The 22402-nt window shown below is 40.3% G+C and overlaps 1 protein-coding gene across 1 annotated transcript in view; it reads right to left on the bottom strand.

The window, feature by feature from the left end:
* Positions 1 to 455: 455 nt before the first annotated feature.
* LOC140906176 (macrophage mannose receptor 1-like) overlaps positions 456 to 22402 on the bottom strand; it is a 56806-nt gene continuing 34859 nt past the window's right edge. Inside the window, 15 exon segments of the mRNA XM_073329674.1 lie at positions 456 to 631; positions 2985 to 3046; positions 3048 to 3096; positions 4930 to 5079; positions 7163 to 7328; positions 8396 to 8625; positions 10257 to 10359; positions 11000 to 11181; positions 12025 to 12139; positions 14664 to 14806; positions 15004 to 15104; positions 16184 to 16236; positions 16997 to 17175; positions 17280 to 17315; positions 21783 to 21927. Of these exon segments, the coding sequence (XP_073185775.1) occupies positions 456 to 631; positions 2985 to 3046; positions 3048 to 3096; positions 4930 to 5079; positions 7163 to 7328; positions 8396 to 8625; positions 10257 to 10359; positions 11000 to 11181; positions 12025 to 12139; positions 14664 to 14806; positions 15004 to 15104; positions 16184 to 16236; positions 16997 to 17175; positions 17280 to 17315; positions 21783 to 21927 (1890 nt within the window).

Here is a 22402-nt window from a genome sequence, read left to right as displayed (position 1 = left end):
GCATGGGATTCTTCTGTCCTAAGTGCAGGACTCTGCGTTTGTCCTTGTTGAACCTCATGAGATTTCTTTTGGCCCAATCCTCCAATTTGTCTAGGGCCCTCTGTATCCTATCCCTACCCTCCAGCGTATTTATCTCTCCTCCCAGTTTAGTGTCAAGTATGGACAGAGTCACATAGAATGAGTTGAGGTTTTTGATATTTGAATGTGAAATGCAGAAAAACTGGCTCTAGATTATATTTGCACATGATATTTGTGAATAGGGCCTTTAATCTATGGTATTTACCTTATGTGAATATTCAGACATTTTTGGCTTTGTGTTGTAAACACAAACAGCAAAGAGAAATGTGGACACACTGTATTTCACACAGCACAAACAGAATGTATTTTGTAGTATATGTACGGTGGCATTACTACTAAAATAAAACCATCAGCATCAAGTCATATGATTTAACATATCACTTACTCTTTGGTTTCTTACAAATGGACCCCTTTTGGGAAGAGCAGGGAATGGTATTCCAGTACCCAGACGACGTAGACATTTCCACACAGTACTCAAACTGATTACTTGAAGGCTGTCCTTTATTCCAGTTGACAAAATCTACCGCAGTTTTGTCTAGCCATAACCACAACCCTAATGACAAAATGCATTAAAAGAGTAGAGATAACTCACTACAGACAATCTTGGGTAATATATGTCAGTCTGAATTTATATTTAATTTTCTTAGTTTCTAAAAAGAAAATTAAAACAAAAATCGTCCTGGTACTTATTTCATGACATACAAATAGATTTTTACTTCCCTTTATTCTTTTCCAAAGGAAATACTGCCTTTATCTTTGCAAATTATGATTCTTAGATATAGAGAATGACCTTTTCTAGTTTTCCATGATATATGCCCATATTTCTCAAGTGTATGGGACAAAAGTTTCAAACTTGGGTATTAGGCACCTAAATCCACAAAGTTAGGCAACTTTTATTTAAGTACCTAAAGTCATATGTAGGCAACTCCCACTGAAAAGAAAGCCAATTTTGCTGAAGTGCTTAAATATAGAGACTTACACTTTGAGTACCCTGGTTTGAAAATTTTCATCATAGTTTCTAAAAGTTCGTAAGGATACTGGAAGTATTGGGGGGAGGGAGGGAGAAAACTTTCTGATGACATTAGACTGAGGCTAATTTTGCTCCCTTCCATTCCAATGTTCTCTTTCTTTGTTCTCCAAAAATCCTGTTTTCCTGGTAACCGTAAGTCTAATTCTTTCCTTACAGCTTATGACCAGTACTGATTAACGAGTCAGCAGCTGCAGAAAGAAGACATCCTCTAGCCAGGATCGCATTGCTTTCTGAACTTAGGCACAGGTCAGGACAGCAAGTAAAACGACTCTTTGGGCCTCTTTCCAAATTTGGCCCTGGCTCTGGTCCTTGCACACCGGTCAAGTGAGGTGTAAAGGGGCTGCAAGAGGATGGGGAGAATTTCCCTGGCACAGGAGCAGTGTAGGGCGATGCAAGATGTGATATGTTGCCCCCTTGCAGGACAGCAGTAGGGGGCATGGTGGAGGTAGTGATGGGAGAATAAGGAGATATGCAAAGGGATGGCATGCCAGAGCACTTGGGGCTATGTGCATTCTGGACTGCAGTACAGTCCATAGGCATCTGTGAGACACTCTATGGACAGCTCTAATTTTGGCCCCCATAACAGCCAAGAATATGGGCAGCGCAAAGGCACCTTTGCCCCTCTTCCTATGAACTGCACCTACTGTGTTGTGCATCTCAGGAGGTGTATGAGAATCTATCCCATTAAGCTGTTCAGACACTTATTACAAAACGTAGATAATAAGCATAAGGCCATTGAATTCCTTCGGTCTGCATGCAGCCTTTGCTGGAGAGGGAACAAGCAGAGGCAGCAGCTGTAGTGAAGGGCAGCCCCAATGGAGCCCGAGGGCTGGCAGGGGACCCAAGGCAGTCAGCATTGCAGCAGGGGCAAGGGGGCCCACAAGTACAGGGGCTGCTAATTCCCAGGGTGGTGTATTTAATAACCCAAGGCATAACCCAGGGCAGCCTCATGGACTGAGGGAGGGAAATGACCAAAGGGAAGCGTCCACGCATGCAGGTGGGCAGACTGTGTGCTTTAGAGGGTGAGGAGGCAGCCAAGAAAATGGCTGGTGCCTCCTTGTGGCAGATGTTCAGTGCAGGTACTCCATAGGGAGGGCAGCCAGTGACCAGATAAATGGCCTGGTAAAGGACTTAAAAGGAGGTACTGGATAAAGGAACAGAACAGGGCAGGGGGTTGGGGACTCCTATGATTGGTATGGCAGGGAGCCAACCCCCTCCCCCTGCCATTCTCATAGCCCTCGTTAACCATATTATGAAGGTGGTGAATGGTAAGGTCCAAGCCATGGGTCGGCTGGGGGACCCGGACGGAAAGAAAGGGGGGTGGTGGAAGCCCTGGAGAATTGATTTGAATAAGCATGGATTTGCCTGCACTGTACACTTTATCTGCCAGGTAGTCTTAGACATCTATGTAATAAAGTTGCGGCCTGATTGAAACCCATAACAAGTCTCCTGGTCTTCTTGAGGTATACCCAGACAATCTATCCTGTTAAACTCTTCAGACACTTATTACAAAATGTAGATAATAAGCATAAGGCCATTGAATTACTTAGGTCTCCATGCAGGCATAAGGGTCCACCCATTTGGATCTTATTACATGCTTGGGCCCTAAAACTGAAAGCAAACCAAAGAATCAGAAATCTCTGTTTTACAATATTTCATGGGACATACTTTTGCTAGATGAAATCAACACCTCCAAGTAAGATTTGCAGATTAAGATACCACAGGTCTAATTCATTTTTTGTAACTGCTTAGTAATCTTTCCAGATGAATTTTTATTTTCTATTCATTACAGCCTAAGTTATGACATATTTTAATCAGCTTTCAGTCTATTTAATGCAGAATATGTACGATTAAATATCAAAACTAAAATAATTACCATCAACATTTCTATATATTCCTGTCCAAAACCCACTTGTCCCTCCTTTATGTGGCTCTGTCTGCTAGAAATTTGGATTCAGCTAAATCTTCTATTGAAACCAAAGTAGCACCTGCAAAACATTAGGAAACAAATAAGTTGTGTCCTGCCATAGAAACCAGTCTCAGGTTATGGCTTTTGATACAGTACAAGGTTCTGTAATAAACGCCCCTGCAATTAATAAGGTGTAGGCGAGTGTATGAATAAAGAATACAGAGGGTTGGAAGACTGTAGGGGAGGGAACAGTGTGGATCCTAAGTGATGTAATCGAAAATAAAGATACGTGGATTTCACTGCAAGCATAATTTGAAAACTTTAGGTTACATCACACAAACAGAGTATTATTTTGAGGCTATTGGAGAAGCATATTTTTATAGACAATATATACCGATGGTTGTCATTCTTGTTTGGCAAGTGAGCCAAAAGTGTGTTATGGAACTCACTATAGTCCATAGTATTTTGCAGCAAATGGTTATAGGATTTGGTTTGTGGGGAATTTTGTGGGCTGGAGATCCAAAAGCGTTGGGGTGAAAAGGGCCTTGATAGGGGCTAGGGATGAAGGGGCTCATTCCCCCGGGCTGGGATAACGTCTCCCTCCTTACCCTGATCTGTGCAGCCTGCAGCTCTGGATGTTGGGAAGCTCTGCAGATGGTCCCACCACCCTGTGAAGCATCACTTTTCCTTTCCCTACCCTGGAATGGAGTGGTGTGGAGGTTGAAGAGCTGCTCTTGGATTGATTGGTGGTTGAGAGAGGAAGGAGCACGGCACAGGCAACACCATTAGGAAGAAGGAAGAAGAAAGCTGCTTCTTCCTATCCCCCCCCAGATTACTGGTGGGTCCTACTGATGTGTGATTTTGCAGCTTTCAGGCAATGAGTGCAACCCACTTTTGATTGATATAACCACAGTTTGGGAATTTTTTTGCGTGTGCTCCTGTTTCTAAATTTATAAGGACACTGGCCACCAGGAAATTTAGACTAGAAATTAGACGAAGGTTTCTAACCATGAGAGGAGTGACGTTTTGGAACAGCCTTCCAAGGGAAGCAGTGGGGGCAAAAGATCTATCTGGCTTTAAGATTAAACTTGATAAGTTTATGGAGGAGATGGTATGATGGGATAACATGGTTTTGGTAATTAAATATTCATGGTAAATAGGCCCAATGGCCTATGATGGGATATTAGATGGGGTGGGATCCGAGATACCCAGGAAAGAATTTTCTGTAGTATCTGGCTGATGAATCTTGCCCATATGCTCAGGGTTTAGCTGATCGCCATATTTGGGGTTGGGAAGGAATTTTCCTCCAGGGCAGATTGGAAGAGGCCCTGGAGGTTTTTCGCCTTCCTCTGTAGCATGGGGCACGGGTCACTTGCTGGAGGATTCTCTGCTCCTTGAAGTCTTTAAACTACGATTTGAGGACTTCAAAAGCACAGATATAGGTGTGAGGTTTTTTGCAGGAGTGGTGGGTGAAATTCTGTGGCCTGCGTTGTGCAGGAGGTCAGACTAGATGATCATAATAGTCCCTTCTGACCTAAATATCTATGAATCTATAAAATGGTTTCGGCCAAAAACTGAGGTTTGCATTTATGATTTTAAAATAAAATGATGAAATGTGATGATAGAAACCCAAACCTAAGAGCATTGTAGCAGTACATACATGCATTAGAACCAAAGAGCAGAGATGACTATAAATGTCAAGGGAAACTGAACAGCTTAGTTTCATTGTCTAAGGTGAGTGAAATGCAAAAAGCAAGCAAACAGCAATAATGGTGGAAAGTAAATTAAATGTTAAAATTCTTTGTCTTTACACACAAAGGTTTTACCATATTAGTAATACAATTAAGAATTTTTAAATGTGAATTTTATGTGAACAGTAAAGTCTGACCTTTTAATAAAAGAATATACTCACCTAATCAAATGCATTCGGTAAAGGATTCAGCCCGGCTGGTACTATGGGCATTAAAGAAGTAGCAATGGTCACAAAAAGGAATCCAAGATATGTGGTTTGTTGATTTAGGACATTTCCCAGGGAGTTGTGGAGGATCAGTAGGAGCTATAACTGTTAAGAAACAGTTAAGAAACTAAAGTCAAAGGGAATTTTGCTATTGACTACAATGACTTCAAAAATAGCATTTTTAAAAGTTATTTAAAAAGCTGCTAAGCATGTTGTTGTAAGTAGCTACTACTAGCTCAAAAATGATACCAAGCAGCAGAAGCTCCCAATCACAGCTCAACAGCACAATCTAATCTATATAAATTAGAATCTTCATCATCAGTAGAGCTGAGCAAAACTCAGAATTTCAATCCCATGGGAAATTGAGGGGGTTTGCAATTTTGTTTTCTTCTGATTTTTAAATAAATAATAATCGAATATCAACAAATTCATAAGAAAAAAGCCCAAACACAAGACTTTGATAAAGTTGAAATAAATCATTTAATCTTATTGAAACAAATATTTTTTATTTTTTTTTAAAACAAAATTTCAGCAAAATTGACACATTTCTGTAGGCGCTATAGATTTCATTGAATCAGCTTTTCTAACAGGAAAGCTGCCAGCCATAAATTTTCAACCAGTTCCAACCATTACATTGTGTGGAACAATCTTAAACTTGTGAAATATTAGTGTTGCAGCCTCTTGTCACACAGTATACTCTGCAATTAATCATGTCAGGCCACAAATCAGTAATCCTGTCAGTCTGTACATGCCCCTCCCATTGACATTAGTGGGAGTTGCATATGCAGATCAAGCTCAGTGCATGACCTTGAAAAAGAAAAGAAAAGAACCCTACACTCAAGAAATTTAGACTATTAAAGATCCCACATAAGTAACAGAGCATATCATGCAGTCTACAAAAATACATATCAGTCTAAAATCCTTGTATGTGTAGCCCATTCTTAAAGTACCCCTAATCCCCAAGAGTGGTAGAATCCCTTATTCCTCCCTCTTCAGGGGCCTAGTGATCCATTTTAGGATCAATGGGCTCTGTGTTCTTGTGCTCGGGGCTGCCATCTAATGGTCAGGTATGTAAACAAATAAACTACTCCTGTGACCTCTAGGACGCCCTTCCCACAGCCTCTGGTGCAGAGGCATGGGGAGGAGGCCTGGCTGGAGTACAGCATACTCTGGCTATGCTCACAAAGGTTAGAGCAGCCTAGAGGATGTAATTTCAGAACTGCTAAAATCTATGTGATTGGTATATATGATTCTATCATTTGGCTCACAAAGGGATGATAAGTACAGCTTTGCAAACCTTGCAAAAATGAAAACATAAATCATATTTTCAGGTAAATCCAAAATTCCAATGAAACTTTGGGGATGCAAACTCACATGAGCTGAAACACACACCAAAAAGCTTGTTCTGCCAACTTTAGAGCCAAAAATGTGGAGTTGTCCACACTTTTAAACCTCCTGCTGCTATAGCTGAAGGTGATTCTCCTGTAGCTCAAGTGATCTGATTTTCTGAAGCAGAAGAGATTGGGTTCTATTATAGATGATGCCTATATATGCAGTCTATAGAGTCACTACAGTGTGATATTTCTGCTTGTCCCACCAGGGATTTTTTTGCATCCTATAGCACATTAGCCAACTAGAAGTCATTGTTCCCATAGCTAATAGGAGTAACCAGATGGAACTATCCAGGCTACCCTCCAACTGTTGCAGTGTAATGGCATTATTGGGCAGAAAATAGAAGTTTGTGCTACTGTATACACGTTGCCTATTTTGAAGGAACAGAATATTTCCTCCAATAATTTGACTTCACTGATCAGAGCCGCTCCCATAAACTCCTGTTCATTCATTCAACTGGATAAAGAGACTCCATTTTATAGACTTTAAAAATACTGACACTTATCCCAATAATGCACAAGTTCAGTTTGGCTTTAAGGGATGACTTTGAAATTTTATATAACTCATTAGCTGTCTCCTGAGTTCCAAAAAGCAACAGCAATCTGTGTCAATGAGTACTTGTTTGAAAAAAATGCAATATTAATGCAAAATACGGTTATGTACTTGACAGACACAGGTTCTCTCTCTGTTAATATATGTTAAATAGTATATATCGTTGTAAAACCAAATCCAACCTCTAGTGCAGGCTCTCAAATTCCAGGGCACCAAACTAAAACTATTACATTCAATTGCTTACCATCAGACTGTTTACAGACAGAGAAATAATTTTCACCACAAGATGCTGTCTTCCAGGTTCCATCAAGGTCTAGATAGACACAGGCTATTTTCTGGTTTGGTTCCCTTCTAGCCCAATTAGAATACTTGATTCTCCTGTTATCGGTCCATTTGTAATAGCCATCAGTCTAAAGGCAAAACAAACGGAATTAACAAATGGCAGCTCATAGACACAAACATGATACTCTCTGTTTACACTCTAGCTCCTGTTTCAGATCAGAGGATTCATACACATCTCCTGAGGATATATGCAGCCCTATTTTTGCAGGAAACACACATATGCCATTGTTAGTATGACACCATTCAAATGAGTACTGAGCAGGTTTGAGGGTGATGTAGAACAGTGTGCGTTATGCATTTGTAACCCTTCTGCCAGGCGGAGTCAGCAGCAACAAGGGCTGTATTCAGTATCTAGGAGTTTTTCTTAATAATACAAAGTAGAGCCGGATTGAGCCCCACCCAGCAAGCTGGGAAAACTAAAAACCACCCTGAGGCACCTCTCAGAGAAAATACTTCCGCACTCGCAAGCACTGAGTCTGTGTAGAACAAAATAAAGTTTTTATTAAAAAGGAAAAGGGGACCCAGCATTAATTTGGGAAAACACCACAATCACTATTTAAAAGTATGAGACCATAAGCTTCCACCTGTAATACTCCCAACTGTGTTACTGAAAAAACTGCAGCGGACAGAAACTCAAATAGAAGAAAAAAGTTCCACAAGCACCACATACCCCTCTGCCCATCCACACTAAATGCGTCTGTCTTTGCACCCACCACAGCCATAACTGCTGGGATAAACAACCATCAAGCAAAGAGTGAGGCTTTTGCTATATCTATTAAATTGCAGCTTCCTCAGAAACAGAAAAGAACTTTCTACAGTCTTTGCCATCTAAACCACATTTCCTAGACTTCCCCTCCAACTGCTGATCAGCTTTCCTCACCCCATTTCTATTGCTCCCCTTTTCTACTCACTACTTCTTTCTCCTACTATGGCTTCCTCGCTACTCTAGCTTCTTCTCAGGATAGCTTTGAAGGACAGGGACATAGAAGAGTTAGGGATACTCAGTTTGAGACCATCAAGAGTGTACCTATTAAAGCCCTATAAAATGGATAAGGTCAAAATTTAAAGGAAAGTTCAAGCTCTATTTGGAGTGGCAGCGTACTATTCAAACCTCTCCCCTGTTTCATTTTCTTACCACATTGCTGTTGAGACCAATCCATGCAGGCTCTCCAAACTGCAACACATATAACCACAGGAGTAAAGCACTATAGTGATCCAAAATGCTGGCAAGTTCTAAAGATTTTTCCTTGCAGTTGTTTCGTGCCTCTTCCCAATTCATTTTGGAGCGGACAATTGAATAGCTACTGTTACCATAATGAATAATGTCTGAGGTTGGAATTGCTGGGGAATGAAATAAATCAGTGTCTGTTGTTTTGGGGGGGGGGGGGGGGGAACAATGAAAAATTTTGCAGGCCCGGATAGTTGTACCATTGCCCCACAAATAAATGCAGTATTACAAAACTTAAGTGGGACAGGACAAGCAATAAGTGAAAATCATTCCTCATTTACAACCCAAAGAAATATAAAAAATATGTTTTGATGAATTGTATTTGCGGTTCAAATCTAGAGCTATGGATCCATACCTACTTTAGGTCACAAGTGAAAATGAGCTGGGTGCTTGTGACAGGATGGATTTCCCTCCAACCAGCTGTGAAATTCACCCTATACAGACACCACTTAAATCCTCAAAATATGAGTACACAGGGGTGGGGCAAATTGCTTCCTAAATGGACAAGCAAAACAAACAAATAAATACAGGTTTCAGAGTAGCAGCCGTGTTAGCAGTCGTGTTAGTTAGTCACAAGTACTCCTTTTCTTTAAACAAATAAATATTTATTCTTCCCTTTCCAGAGTTTAATCCTATCAAAAAACTTTGGGGTACAAACAGAAAACCAAACCATCTCTGGTCATGAGAGGCTCAAAACTAGAAAAACCAGCTGCAGGCATGAGGCACAGAAGTAGAGTTTTGCAGAGAAGTTTACTGAGGCCTTGTCTATACTATTGGGGTAAGTCAACCTAAGTTATGCTACTCCAGCTATGTTAATAACGTAACTGGAGTCGATGTAGCTTAGGTCAACTTATCCCGGTGTCTTCACTGCAGTACATCGACGGGAGACACTCTCCCATCGACTTACTTACTCTTCTCGGGGAGCTGAAGTACCGGAGTGGACCAGAGAGCACTCTGCCATCGATTTAGCAGGTCTTCATTAGACCCCCTAAATTGACACCCGCTGGATCGATTTCAGCAAAGTTGCTCTCCTAAGTAGTGACAACAAGCCCATCGACTCATAGATTTTAAGGCCAAACATTATACCTTCCCATGCAATGCCAGTTAAATTACAGCAAATTTCTTTTTGTAATTGCAGCAAAGAAACCCAACAATGCCATGAACAATGGTATGGTATTTCAATATTATGAAAACAGTAATTACTTATTAGCTTTTATTATAGTTCAGCGCGTTGACATAAACCCTACCTATTTTCCCAGGACAAGAAGTTCAAATGTGATTTTAAGTTCTTCAGTTTTAGGGTGTTCAACGTGAGACCTCTTCAATGGTGCTGATCACCAGCCCTCTGAAAATCACATCCTTTTGAGGGGTCTCAAGATGGGCACCCAAAAATTCAGGCACCCAAAATTATTAGTCACTTCTGAAAATTTTGGCTACAACTTACAGATGGGAAAAATGAAATAATAACCTTTTCCCTTTTCACTCAAATCTGGAGTGAAATCTACTCTTCTTGGGTAAAACCTGACTATTCAGACTCTGTGCAAATGAGTTGGAGGTGAAATCCAACCTCACGTCAGAGCGATAACATAGGGTACCCGTGGACAGCTATTCCATCTAGAATTCCTGGGCTGTGACAGAAGATGCAGCTTCTTGGCACCAGATGCTTGAGGTATTGACAGCTACAGTATCTGTGTAAACGAGGAACTCTAGAACTCAGAGGGGTTATTAAATGTGCTTTAAATTAGACGGCTGATAAAATTAAACTCACTGCTGTCCATCTGGCAAATATAGCTATTGTTCTGCTGACAATCATTGTTTCCCCAGTTCCCTTCCTCTCCTACCGATCTCTTCATCATTGCAATACAGTCAGTCTAGGGACAAAGGATACATGAATTAATAAAACTGAAAAAAATGCTGGCAAAATAATAGAGGTCACTTATTTATAATCAGACCTAATAATTTTTTTTCTGCTCTAATTTTGATTCTGTGGCATAGTGTATATAAAATGACCTTTTTTAAGAAAAGGAAACAAATATTTAAAACTCTGGGAGGAGGTGGGTTAAATATAAGTATTTTCTTAAAAAGCAAAAATGCACTTCAGGGCTTGCATTTGATGGGTACAAGAGCTTTTGTCAAGTGCTGGCAATCCCTTACAATGCACCCAGACTACTACAGTATTATCATACAACCTGTAGTGTAAGAGACAATAATGCAAAGTTAAAAAAAAAACATACTGGGCCACACTGAGTATTTGCAATGAATATAACTCTATTAAAGCACCATGCTACTATAGTTCTGGATTTCTGCAAAAAAAAAGATTTGCAATCAGAACTGCTACTACATGGAGACAATGTAAAAAACCTAAACCCTCCTTTTGCAGTACTGCCTTCTGCGGCAGTCGATGTTTTCTTTGAATGAAATGATGCTAAATAAGAGACATGTTGAACTGGTTGCATAAAGCTTGACTCTGCTCCCCAGGTTATGGTGGTTTAGTCATATTTGTTCTTTTACCTCCTGTGTAATAAATGTCCAGTCAACATGTATGTAACGATCTCTAAATGGGAAATTCATGGCCCACTTTGCATAGTCAAATAAACTCCCATCTGTCCAAAGATAACAGTCCTCCTCGTTAATGTCATTCAGTCCAATCCAGGTTTCAGCCATGACATCCTTTAAATGGAAGGTGAGGAAGGCTGCAGAAAACCCAGAGGTATATGTTTTACAAAAAGGGATTCCTTTTCTCCAATCTCTGAAGACACCAGCATGCCCAAAACTTGAACAATGGTAAAAAAAAAATAATAAAAATAAAATTACTGCTCAACTATTGAATTAAAAAACTTGCAAATGCTACATTTTATAACTTTAGATTATTGCCTGATGGTGAGATTGAAAAGAATGTCTGTTACAAAAACAGTAACTTAAAAGAGATAGGAGGATTCAATTAAGAAAAGTACAAGTAAAGGTTTTCAGTATAAAAAGTCCAACCACAGCCCCCTGGAAGAAGATACAGTAATAACAGTACAGCCACAACACAGGTAATTTGTACCCCCCTCCCCCACCTAGGAACTGCTGTTCAGTACCCTATGCATAGTGTTCAGAGTAGCAGCCGTGTTAGTCTGTATTCGCAAAAAGAAAAGGAGGACTTGTGGCACCTTAGAGACTAACACATTTATTTGAGCATAAGCTTTCGTGAGCTACAGCTCACTTCATCGGATCATCTGTAGCTCACGAAAGCTTATGCTCAAATAAATTGGTTAGTCTCTACGGTGCCACAAGTCCTCCTGTTCTTTTTATGCATAGTGTGTTACAGAAGACATGCAAGTACTATGGTGATGCATGCTAGTATAGAATTTTAAGTTAGGTAGGTGTGATACATTGTTCTCAAAGTAGTTTTCATTAATTCTTATATTAACTATTAGTGGCAAAGGCAGCACAATTTACTGGAGCAGCCTCAAAATTACAGCTTTCACCTACATTTATGATTGTTAGAAATGGGTTGATGTCTCATCTAGTACCAAAGGGACCAGATATTATACCTTGCACTTGTTTGTTATGTAAAGAAGCCAGGTTTCCTCCTAACTTTATGCAAGTGTTTCGTGCAGCATGCCAAGTCAGTCTCTCTGCTTCGCTGGAGCCGAATATTTTATAACACTGTCGGGGGGAAATGAGACATTTTACTGTAAAGTGCCAAAGAAAGCATAAACCATGAGATTTGACCCAGTCCTAGTGCACATGCATACTGAGCACAAAGAGTGGGGGAATGTTTGTAATGCCAGATAAAAAGGGGTGGAGCTGGCAGGGTGTGCAGTACTTCCACCCCAACAGGCCATCCAAGATGGGCATTGGAGAACAACTTATGATTTAGAAGGTCTATTGATAAAGGACATTGATTTCAGGGGTGATCTAGGAGGAGTGAATTCTTTATGAGCGTTCAAGCCTGAACTATGTCTGGTCCAAGTTCATCAGTGAGGTTAGGCAATAATTGTAGGATAAGGTGAAATATAATAATCAATGTCCAAAGGGGAGAAGGAACTGAACAATACTATGTAGACTGGGTTAAATCCAGGCCTGTTTTGGCAGCACCCTGGTGGTTGCTGTTTATCAATTGGGAGAGAGTTGTAATCTAGTGGACAGAGCACTGGTCTGGGATTTAGGAAACCTATGTTCTGTTCCTGGCTCTGCTACTAGCCTGCTAGCTGACCTTGGGCAAATAATTTCACCTCTCTGGGCCTTAGTTTCCCGACCTGTAAGAATGGGGATAATAGTATTAACTTCCCTTGCAAAGTGCTTTGAGAGCTACTGAAGAAAACTGCTATATAAGAGTTAGGTTTTATTATGATGATGTTGTAAAAAACTGTTTTCTTTTATATGTACTTAGCCTTTAAAGATCTAGGAATGTGCTGTCTGCTGGAGGCAGCTGCTATTTTGGTTATGTCTACACTTATAGAGATGTGTAGAAAGCAGACTCTGCATGGCCCCTAGCATGGGTATAAAGAGCAGTGTAGACAGTGGTGCACTGCTTAGGTGAGTAAAGATGCATCAGAACCTTATGGTACATACCCTAAACAGCTCTCTACTTACTCAAGCAGTGCCTCCCCATGCCTACCCTGCTTTATTTAAGCAGTGTAGTGTCCCTCTGCCTTCCTGTGACAGAGCTTTTCCCAGCCACAGAGAAAGACTCCAACAGCAGGGAAAGGCTCCACCAGGGGTGAGGTAGTGGGGAAAAGCTCCGGCAGCTCCTTTCCCCCCACCTCCCTCTTGCCAGAACCTTTCCCAGCTGCCTCCCCACTGCCAGGTCCTTTCGCTGCCACATGGAGCTACACACCGCAGCATAGACATAGCCTGCTTTTCACTGGGGTATGCAGCTCCATGTACCCTACGTGCCACCGCTGAAAGTGTAGACAAAGTCTCTGAGTTCAGTTCAAATGGAGCCTGTAACAAAGGAGACACACACGATGCTTTCTTACGGAACACATTATCATCTTCATTAATTTGGCTAAAATTCAGAAAAAGAAAATCACTTAGACTGAAAAATTATGAATGCTATTTATCTCTTGAAAATATTATTGTCTAAGGACTGTTTGGAGTGGCAAAAAATAGAAGAATGGTGTAAGAGAAATAAGCAGAGGATTTTACATTTGAGTATTTCAAGTAGGTTTGCTTTAGGATAAGAAAGTGGTCTGCTGTGGAGCAAACTTTGTGTACAGTACCTTTGGCATTTCTGCTTTCCCAGATCTCTTTCAAGTCTGGGTCTCTCATTAGCTTATTAGAATCTTTAGGCCAAAAATTTCAGAGAGTGTAAACCAGCTTATCTGCCTTGAAGTGAAAGGAGCAGTATCAATTTACTTCTGCTGAGCTCTGACCCATTGGGTAATCAATATTTTGTAAAGTTTAATGAACAACTAAATCTTCCCATTCAGTTGGCTTAAGGGATAGTTTGGGCAGTGACCCAGTGAGACACAAAATGAGAAGAAGGTTTTTCATTCAGTGCATATATATTTAGCAGGAAGATCTGACTATCTTCCAGTAATGCTGATACAAAAAGTTATTTCCCTGATTTGTTTGAGTGCTCATTGACTGAAGAGGTATATTTTTCTTAATGAAACTTGCTGCTTCCCTTTTTTCCTGCCCTAGTATAAGGGGAGTAGTTCCTTATTTTCATGTTCTTGTGGTCATGTGTATTTCCATTTACCACAGCAAGGGAACAAAGTAGTATTTTCACAAAAAGGTTTAATATTTGTTTTCCTTGTCAGCTATTAGTTTGCTGATATTTAAGATGACAATATTAAGGTATCCTGCTATTTATTTAAAGTGGACCTAATGCATTTTTTCCAGTTCACCCTCATTCACAAAACTGTTTAGACTTTCTACTCAATAGAACAGCTGGAATTTTCATTCACGAAACTTGTCTAAAACAAACCCAGATAGCAGAAAAAAGAAGAACAACTTTGGTTTAGGACTACTAACAGATACAAAAATCACTCCTCTGTTAAAGGCACTTAAAGCGCCCAACGTAATTTGTTAGAGATTTAAATATAAGTATGATATCACCAAAACGGCCCAGCCATCCAGTTAGAATGCAGCTTTCTGTATAGAACGATATAAGATAAAATAATAATTCATTTGTTTCATATTTAATTTCCCTGAAAAATACTGTAGATGTTTGTTACTGTACCTTATTATTAAACAAAAGCCAGGTTTCAGGACATCCTCCCAGAGGAGAAGGTGCTGTTGGAGCAAATTCTGAGTGAGTAGAATGGTTGTGCCTTTCACAGATAAAGGCATTTTTAATACCACAGTTTATGTCATTCCAAAAGCCTGGAAATAAATTAAATAGAGAAAATCACTTTCGGAGATTGACATTTGTAGTATCACCCTCAGAACGGTGAGCCTCCAACATTGTCAGTTAAACAGAATTGAGATTTCTTTGGAGGTGAACCGAGCAACAGCTCCACCCCACCCCCATCACAACTCATTCCTTAACATTTATCGAAAAATATTGTCACATTACTCACCAAAATCTTTGTTCATGACCACGCAGTTTTCATCATTATTTGCAAAATTGGGTTCGTTTGGGGCCCAGGCTACATAGTTCACTGGGGTTCCATCCATCCAGCTACAAGAAACAGTATGACGGTAGCTACTGGATATCTAGCCTTATAATTGTTTTAGCATTACAGGAATCATTTGGCAAAAAAATTTGAGAGAAATACCATTCGCAATAGTGGGAGTTACATGGTGAAAGCCCTAAGCATCAAGTAGCGGACATAGTCTTTATTCATTATTATTTATTGTTTGTATCATCGTATCACCTATAGGTCACAACCTTTTGCTCCATTTTACTAGTACAGCCACATATATAGTAAAAGTCAGGCTCTTCCCTAAAAGCTGAGAAAGCCTGAAACTTCAAGCTCTCACCAGCGTGCCAGTCACCCCTTTGTTCCCTCAATATGTTAGTGCTGGCGTGGGAGCATGTCACTGCACATTTGGTCTTCATTTGCTTTCTTTCTACTTGGCATGCTGGTGTGGAAGAATGAACTTACTTCTAGCAGCTCATTTGACCTCCCCTCCTCTTAATTCTCCAGTGAGAGCGAGGGAGCTGGCATTGACAATGCCTCTCCTCCCCTCCCATCTGCTCCAGAAAACCCTTTCCAAGCATGTTTCTAAAACAGTAGTTCTCAAACTGTGGCCCACTGGTGATCCTCAGAGAGCTGTCTGGTCCCATGCTGCAGACTGTCCTTGTTTCCTGCTGAACTGATGGAAGAGGATGATGAAACGAAGACTACATGTAGACAATATGATTGTCCTTTTTGGAACAAAGGAAACCACACTTCTCACACTAAATATGTCCATAGCAAGGGGCACAAACCCCAAGAATGAGAATCTGCAGAGTGTGGCATCTTTTGGAGGAACAACTTAACATAATACAAACAAACTGATGAACTTTAACACATGGACTTGACTTGCTCACATTTCCCCCCAAAATTCAGGAAATGAAAAAGAAAAAATTTTGTTTATCTAACACTGGAAAACCATTTACACACAGACTTTGCTGCTGAAACTAAGTCTAGAGTAAATTTTTGCAACAGAGTTAGCAATCCTGGAAATGGAATACCTAAGACACTCAAATATAGCAGTACTAAAGAGCAGTCATTCATTACACATTACACACTTTAAAGTTGCGTCTTTACTTACCTAAATTTTTGATCAAAGCTGACAGTTAGGCCAATGAAATATGAATTCATTCTGTTTTTAGTGTAAATCTAAAACATTAAGAGATTACACTAATTTAAAACAATTTATCTTTTATACTGAGCAGAAAACTAAAAGGGGCTCAGCCATCTTTGCGGTGCTGTTTTCCCCTTCTTTGGATCCAGGATCCATGCTCTGGATAGGAAGCAAAGCCAGGAAGAGTGAGAGTGGGAGGAATGTATAGACCAGGACAGGAATGCATATCATCTCTCTGCTCCTCAGCTCTGCAGAGCTCAGACAGACAAGACAATACAGCCTGGGGCAGTATCTCCCTCTCTACCTCCTCAGCATTTACATACTTTCTCGCTACCCATCAAAAGTAAATAAAATCCTAAAATAAGATTGTGGGCCTGTGCTTTTCTCTGGATCGTTGCCTTTATTTTCTTAACTGCTTTGCTGCATCTCATGCCTGAAGCACTCACGTCAACATCAAATGGTGATTCATTAGGCCATTAAGATCCTGTCCTGCATGCCTGACTCAGTCCAAACTCCCATTATATTTGGAACTTTTGAACCTAACAAGTGGAACAGCAGCAGAGTTCGGAAATTATTATTTTGCACTGCAATTTGGCTGTTAAGAAGCTAATTTAGGTACAAATGTAAATGTAATGCATTAACCATGCTGGACTATTGTACAATTAACTCCTGCTGAGATGTGGTGCAGGTCTGAAGGGACTCACTGCATTCTCTCCAAAGTTTCAGAAGCAGAGCGTGAGGTGCCTCTGGTCACTATATTGAACATATTTTTGAATCAATATCTCTGGTTCTTATATATCTCCACAGAAATTTCCTTTCACTTTCACTGTCAATGACAGCAAGATCTGCAAACTTCTTCTTGCAAATATCCCAAGCTTTCGCCATATGGACATTTTCTGTGCTAAAGTAATATTGCTTGTCTTCATAGATAACCCATCCATCATCAGTGACTTTATAATCTGAAAGATACATAAAAAAGCGGCAAATTCGGTATTTGTATCTGTATTGTACATGTTCTCATCATACAGTTATATTTTTTTCTGGCAACAGGGAAAATACTTACCAAACTTGGTACTTGGTTCAGGTTTTAATGGTATGCCTGTAAAACGAAATATCAGCATAAGCTATGTCTCAAACGCTCATTCAAGTAAATCTATTTTGTGCAGTAGCTAATGACAATGACTTGCAGAAAAAAAAAGGGAATCAAGCATTATCTGATGCACTGTACAGTTTTTTGACATGAACTTCACAAGACTAACATAAAATATATTTATCATTTAGAATAATATCATCGAATAGTTACATCTGAAGAAAACACATGTGGCCCTAAACAGTACTGGGTTGCAATAAGTATGCATTCTGGATGCTACTTTCAGATGTGCTCTAAAATATATTGCCTTAGGCGAAATCCATGGTTCAGAGCCTCAGTGTTCCTACCTAGACAGAAATTAATTATTTTATTAACATTCTACGATACGGTAGCGGTCAGAGCAAGCCATTACAGGCCAGGGTCAGCAGTGATGCCGCCATGTACACCAGTGCAAACCAGACACAAGGATTCAAAGTTTGACACCAATTTTTCATAAATATTACAAGCAATTCTCCGTGTCCTCACTGACTCATGCTATCTTGGTTTGGTTCATGTTAGAAAAGTGGGTTTTTAAGAGATAAAGAGGGTAGGCACTTTGCAGATGAATTCAGGGAAGTCAAACCAAGCAGAGAGGACAGTGTGGAAGATGTCATGGAGATGATTGTTTGAGAAAGTAACAAGGAGGCAGATAAGGTGGGAACATTGGCAGAGTGGGAAGGAGGTGATGCAAAGCCTGACACAGGAGGATAGGTTGTAAGCAGTGCTTAATTTGTAATGAAAGAGGTACCGGGGCTCAAGCAATTTTTTTACATTCATAACTTATGCAGTAGGCCCAGAGGTGCTGGGACTATGAACTGCCAAGCCTAGAGGTGCCGGGGCTCAGTGCAGGCTAGCACTGGTTATAAGTGCTAGATTTACATAAAGCCCCAAAGCCTGGCTCTAACAGAAATTCTCACAGTTAGAACAGTTCTAATGTCCTTGTTAGAAAGTGGACAACGAGGAAGAAACCATCCTGTCCCTTGCCCCAGGTCTGGCCCCTTGAAAATACTTCTTTCTTCAGTATGCCTTGTGGGGGTTTTGCTCAAAGGCCATTATTTTCGCTGTTACCTTTCTTCCTTCCTTCTCTGATTTTGTTTGAGGGGAAGATTTTATGAAATAGTATGAATGAGGAACAGACGTTCTTTAGGTTATTGCTTCAATTTGGGTTCTAACAGTCAAATAACCTCAAGTTTGCCCTGTAGTGATGGCATACAATCAAAACAGGATTATGTATTGTTTATGGTCCCTGATAAAGATAAAAGTGATTTATAATTATTTTAGGTTTTTTTCATATTTTTCCCCACATGGTGACATTACTGGGCAGAGTTAAGGTTGTTTCGGTGCCTTAATTGTGCATTTTCCAACCTTATCATATTTGGATTTTTTTTAAGTGTCACTTGAACTCTGAATTTCCTAGATTTGTAATGCTTGGTTTGAACACAATTACAATATCCCTGAAATCTAGTTTCTCTAAATTACTCTAAAGTTCTCAGAGTAACAGCCGTGTTAGTCTGTATTCGCAAAAAGAAAAGGAGTACTTGTGGCACCTTAGAGACTAACCAATTTATTAGAGCATAAGCTTTCGTGAGCTACAGCTCACTTCATCAGATGCATATCGTGGAAACTGCAGCAGACTTTATATATACACAGAGAATATGAACCAATACCTCCTCCCACCCCACTGTCCTGCTGGTAATAGCTTATCTAAAGTGATCATCAGGTGGGCCATTTCCAGCACAAATCCAGGTTTTCTCACCCTCCACCCCCCCACACAAATTCACTCTCCTGCTGGTGATAGCACCATCTCTAAGGTGCCACAAGTACTCCTTTTCTAAAGTTCTCCTATCCTTAGCTCCATCTTAACCTAGTTGGTTTTGTCTTATTTTTAAAAATCACTCAGAATCTCACACATGAACAGTAACCAAGGAACTCAAAGAGGGTGTTTCCATTGAGCTGAAGATATGCACTAGCAACCTAAAGTGATTTTTTCTTTGTTTTAACTCTCAAGGGTGATTTGCCAGTGCAAAACAGCCAGAGCCACTGATTAATTGCGATGAGTTTACATGTGCTTCACATTGCTAGAGTATGCAAAACAGCTAAAGAATTTTCTGTAGTATCTGGCTGGTGAATCTTGCCCATATGCTCAGGGTTTAGCTGATCGCCATATTTGGGGTCGGGAAGGAATTTTCCTCCAGGGCAGATTGCAAGAGGCCCTGGAGGTTTTTCGCCTTCCTCTGTAGCATGGGGCACGGGTCACTTGCTGGAGGATTCTCTGCTCCTTGAAGTCTTTAAACCACGATTTGAGGACTTCAATAGCTCAAACATAGGTGAGAGGTTTTTCGCAGGAGTGGGTGGATGAGATTCTGTGGCCTGCGTTGTGCAGACTAGATGATCATAATGGTTCCTTCTGACCTTAGTATCTATGAATCTATAAAGCATACTGGTGGATCTGGCTCTCAATTTACAACCGACATTGGTTTAGAACGTTGTGTTACTGTGTGAAAAGAGGGTGCTGAGCCTCAGAGTCCCAACATCTCTGCCGTTTATGGGCTCCCCCTATATTTATGTTTCAGCAGTTCCCCGGGCAGTGCTGCAATATAAATAATAATGGTGATTGTACAAAATATAATATCAATACGCTTCTTTATAAACTTTTACAATCCCTTCCTTAGGGAACAGTATGTTAAGACACTGCATGAGCAATATTGTATCTTACAAAAGACAGTCCCTTGGTCAAACCAAGGCCAAACAAAAGAGTTAAAATTACAAAATCCAGGAATTGATAACAGAACTGCTATCCTCTCTCTGCAGTGATCCAAAAGTGATAGAATAATAGTACTTGTTCATAACAACGTTTACTTCTTTTCATTTTATTTCTGAGAGGTCATCCAAGATGAAGATGAACTGCTCAGGGCTTCCGCCCACAGTTTCTCAAATCCTCGTCAGCCTTGTTGAGAACTGATGAACACATACCATCCAAAACATAGCATTCAGAATGCTAAAAAGGGGCTGCAAAGGATATGCTTGCTCAATTGGTGCACAGAAGCCAATATTCTGATGACATCGTTGTCATGAGCAATTTACTAGAAAGATAACTTTGATTAACCAGATGACAAATGGTTTTTAAAGTGACAGTCCAATACATCTCCTGGTGTTCTAGAATAGTCTTTTTGTCAGGATGGACCTCAAGGGTTCAGAAGTTTCATCGCCTGTTGGGCAGCTGCTGCCATCCCTCACCTCACCCTCAGCCAGTTTCTTGTGTGCTCCCAGCTTTCCTTTTATTTTAGGGACATTAGTAGTAGGTGCTTTCAAACTAGCCTGTACCATGGCTGACATAGTCCCTCTCTTCTCTTTCAGACAGGTTCTGGTGCCCATGCCCTCTGCTTATGTATTCAAATACTCAACTGAGGGGAGGGGGCAGAAATTCTACCCACAACCTGGGGGGAGGAGAAATTAGGCAGAGGGTCAAAATAAGCTAAATATTTATTTCATTTAGTATTTGTTTCAATATCGGTCATTTATTCCTATAACCCTTATTTCTCTGAATACCTGCATTTCTAGGGAAACAGCACCTCGTGGTACCACTCACTTTTGGGTTTTGCTAGAGTGTGGGTGACACTGGGGCAACTTGTGAGCCACGTGACAAAGTGGGCTTTGGGGTCAGTCATGTTGCCACAATGACCTTTTGCGGATTTTCTACTGCTGAGAGCCCTGCCCCTTGGACAATGTTGGTGTAAGCTAAATCAACCTCGATTTTTTCCTCCTTATCAGAGCAAGTGATTTTTACACCAACTGGTCACTTTTATTATATTCTTAGACAATATAAAACAGAGAGCTACTTTTGCTTAAGGAAATCGAAGCTCTATACCTCCTGCCTTCCAACTCTCCTTTGGACAAAATGGATCCAGATAAAGGGAGGAGATAAGAAAAAGAGATACTTCTCTTAAAGATCAGAGGGGTAGCCATGTTAGTCTGGATATGTAAAAGCAGCAGAGTCCGGTGGCACCTTATAGACTAACAGACGTATTGGAGCATAAGCTTTTGTGAGTGAATACCCACTTCGTCGGACACGCATCCGACGAAGTGGGTATTCACTCACGAAAGCTTATGCTCCAATACGTCTGTTAGTCTATAAGGTGCCACATAACTCTTTGCTCCTCTTAAAGAGATAGGCATCCTTGCACTGCAAACCTTTTCAATATATGGGATAGGGAGGTAAGGCCACAGGTAAAATACAAGGGACTTTTTTTGACCTTCTGTACCATTTAGTTAAGAGATCAGAATTCATGTCCTTGCTCTTTATCTACTGTGTTCCCTTCCTATGCTTTCACACAAAGAGTGATTCTTAGTGTCACACCTATTTTTAATTTTAGTTAGTCCAACAAACTGACTGTACTTTGTTTATATTTCTCTAATTAAATAGAGCAGTAGTCCTACCTTTTTTTATTTCACAAATCCAATTAAGTAAGCGTTCACAATACAAGTCATTCCACTGCATTGTTGGACTTCCCTCAAACATTCCACAATGTTCAATTCCTTTGTCATTACTAGGTTCTTCTTCATTCCAGTTTTCATAAATCACCTATGATGGAAACACAGTTCTATTACGAGTTACTTCTATATGAAGGAGAATAATTGTGAACTGCACTGTTAAAAAGCCTCAGGGGTTGTTCCTCCTAAGTGTTTAATTTCTGAGGCCAGTAGGATCAAGAAGTGTTGTGGAACCAATAAGCTCAGCCCTTGTACAGAGGGAGATGAACACCTTATATTATACGCACACTGATATAGCTGAAAAGGGGAACCCTGATGGGCTGAAGAAATTATATCTACTCTTCTTCATCAAGTAGTTGGTAGCTATAGGGAAGATAAAGTGAGACAGGTTAAAAGTCAAGTAGAGTTGGACCTTGCAAAAGGAATTAAAACCAATAGGAAAAGGTTCTATAGCCATATAAATAAGAAGGAAACAAAGAAAGAAGTGGGACCGCTAAACACTGAGGATGGAGTGGAGATTAAGGATAATCTAGGCATGGCCCAATATCTAAACAAATACTTTGCCT

The sequence above is a fragment of the Lepidochelys kempii genome, chromosome 2 (assembly GCF_965140285.1).
Source record: "Lepidochelys kempii isolate rLepKem1 chromosome 2, rLepKem1.hap1, whole genome shotgun sequence".
Taxonomy (NCBI): Eukaryota; Metazoa; Chordata; order Testudines; family Cheloniidae; genus Lepidochelys; species Lepidochelys kempii.
The sequence above is the reverse complement of the archived record's forward strand: the minus strand, read 5'-3'. Positions and strand labels throughout refer to the sequence as shown.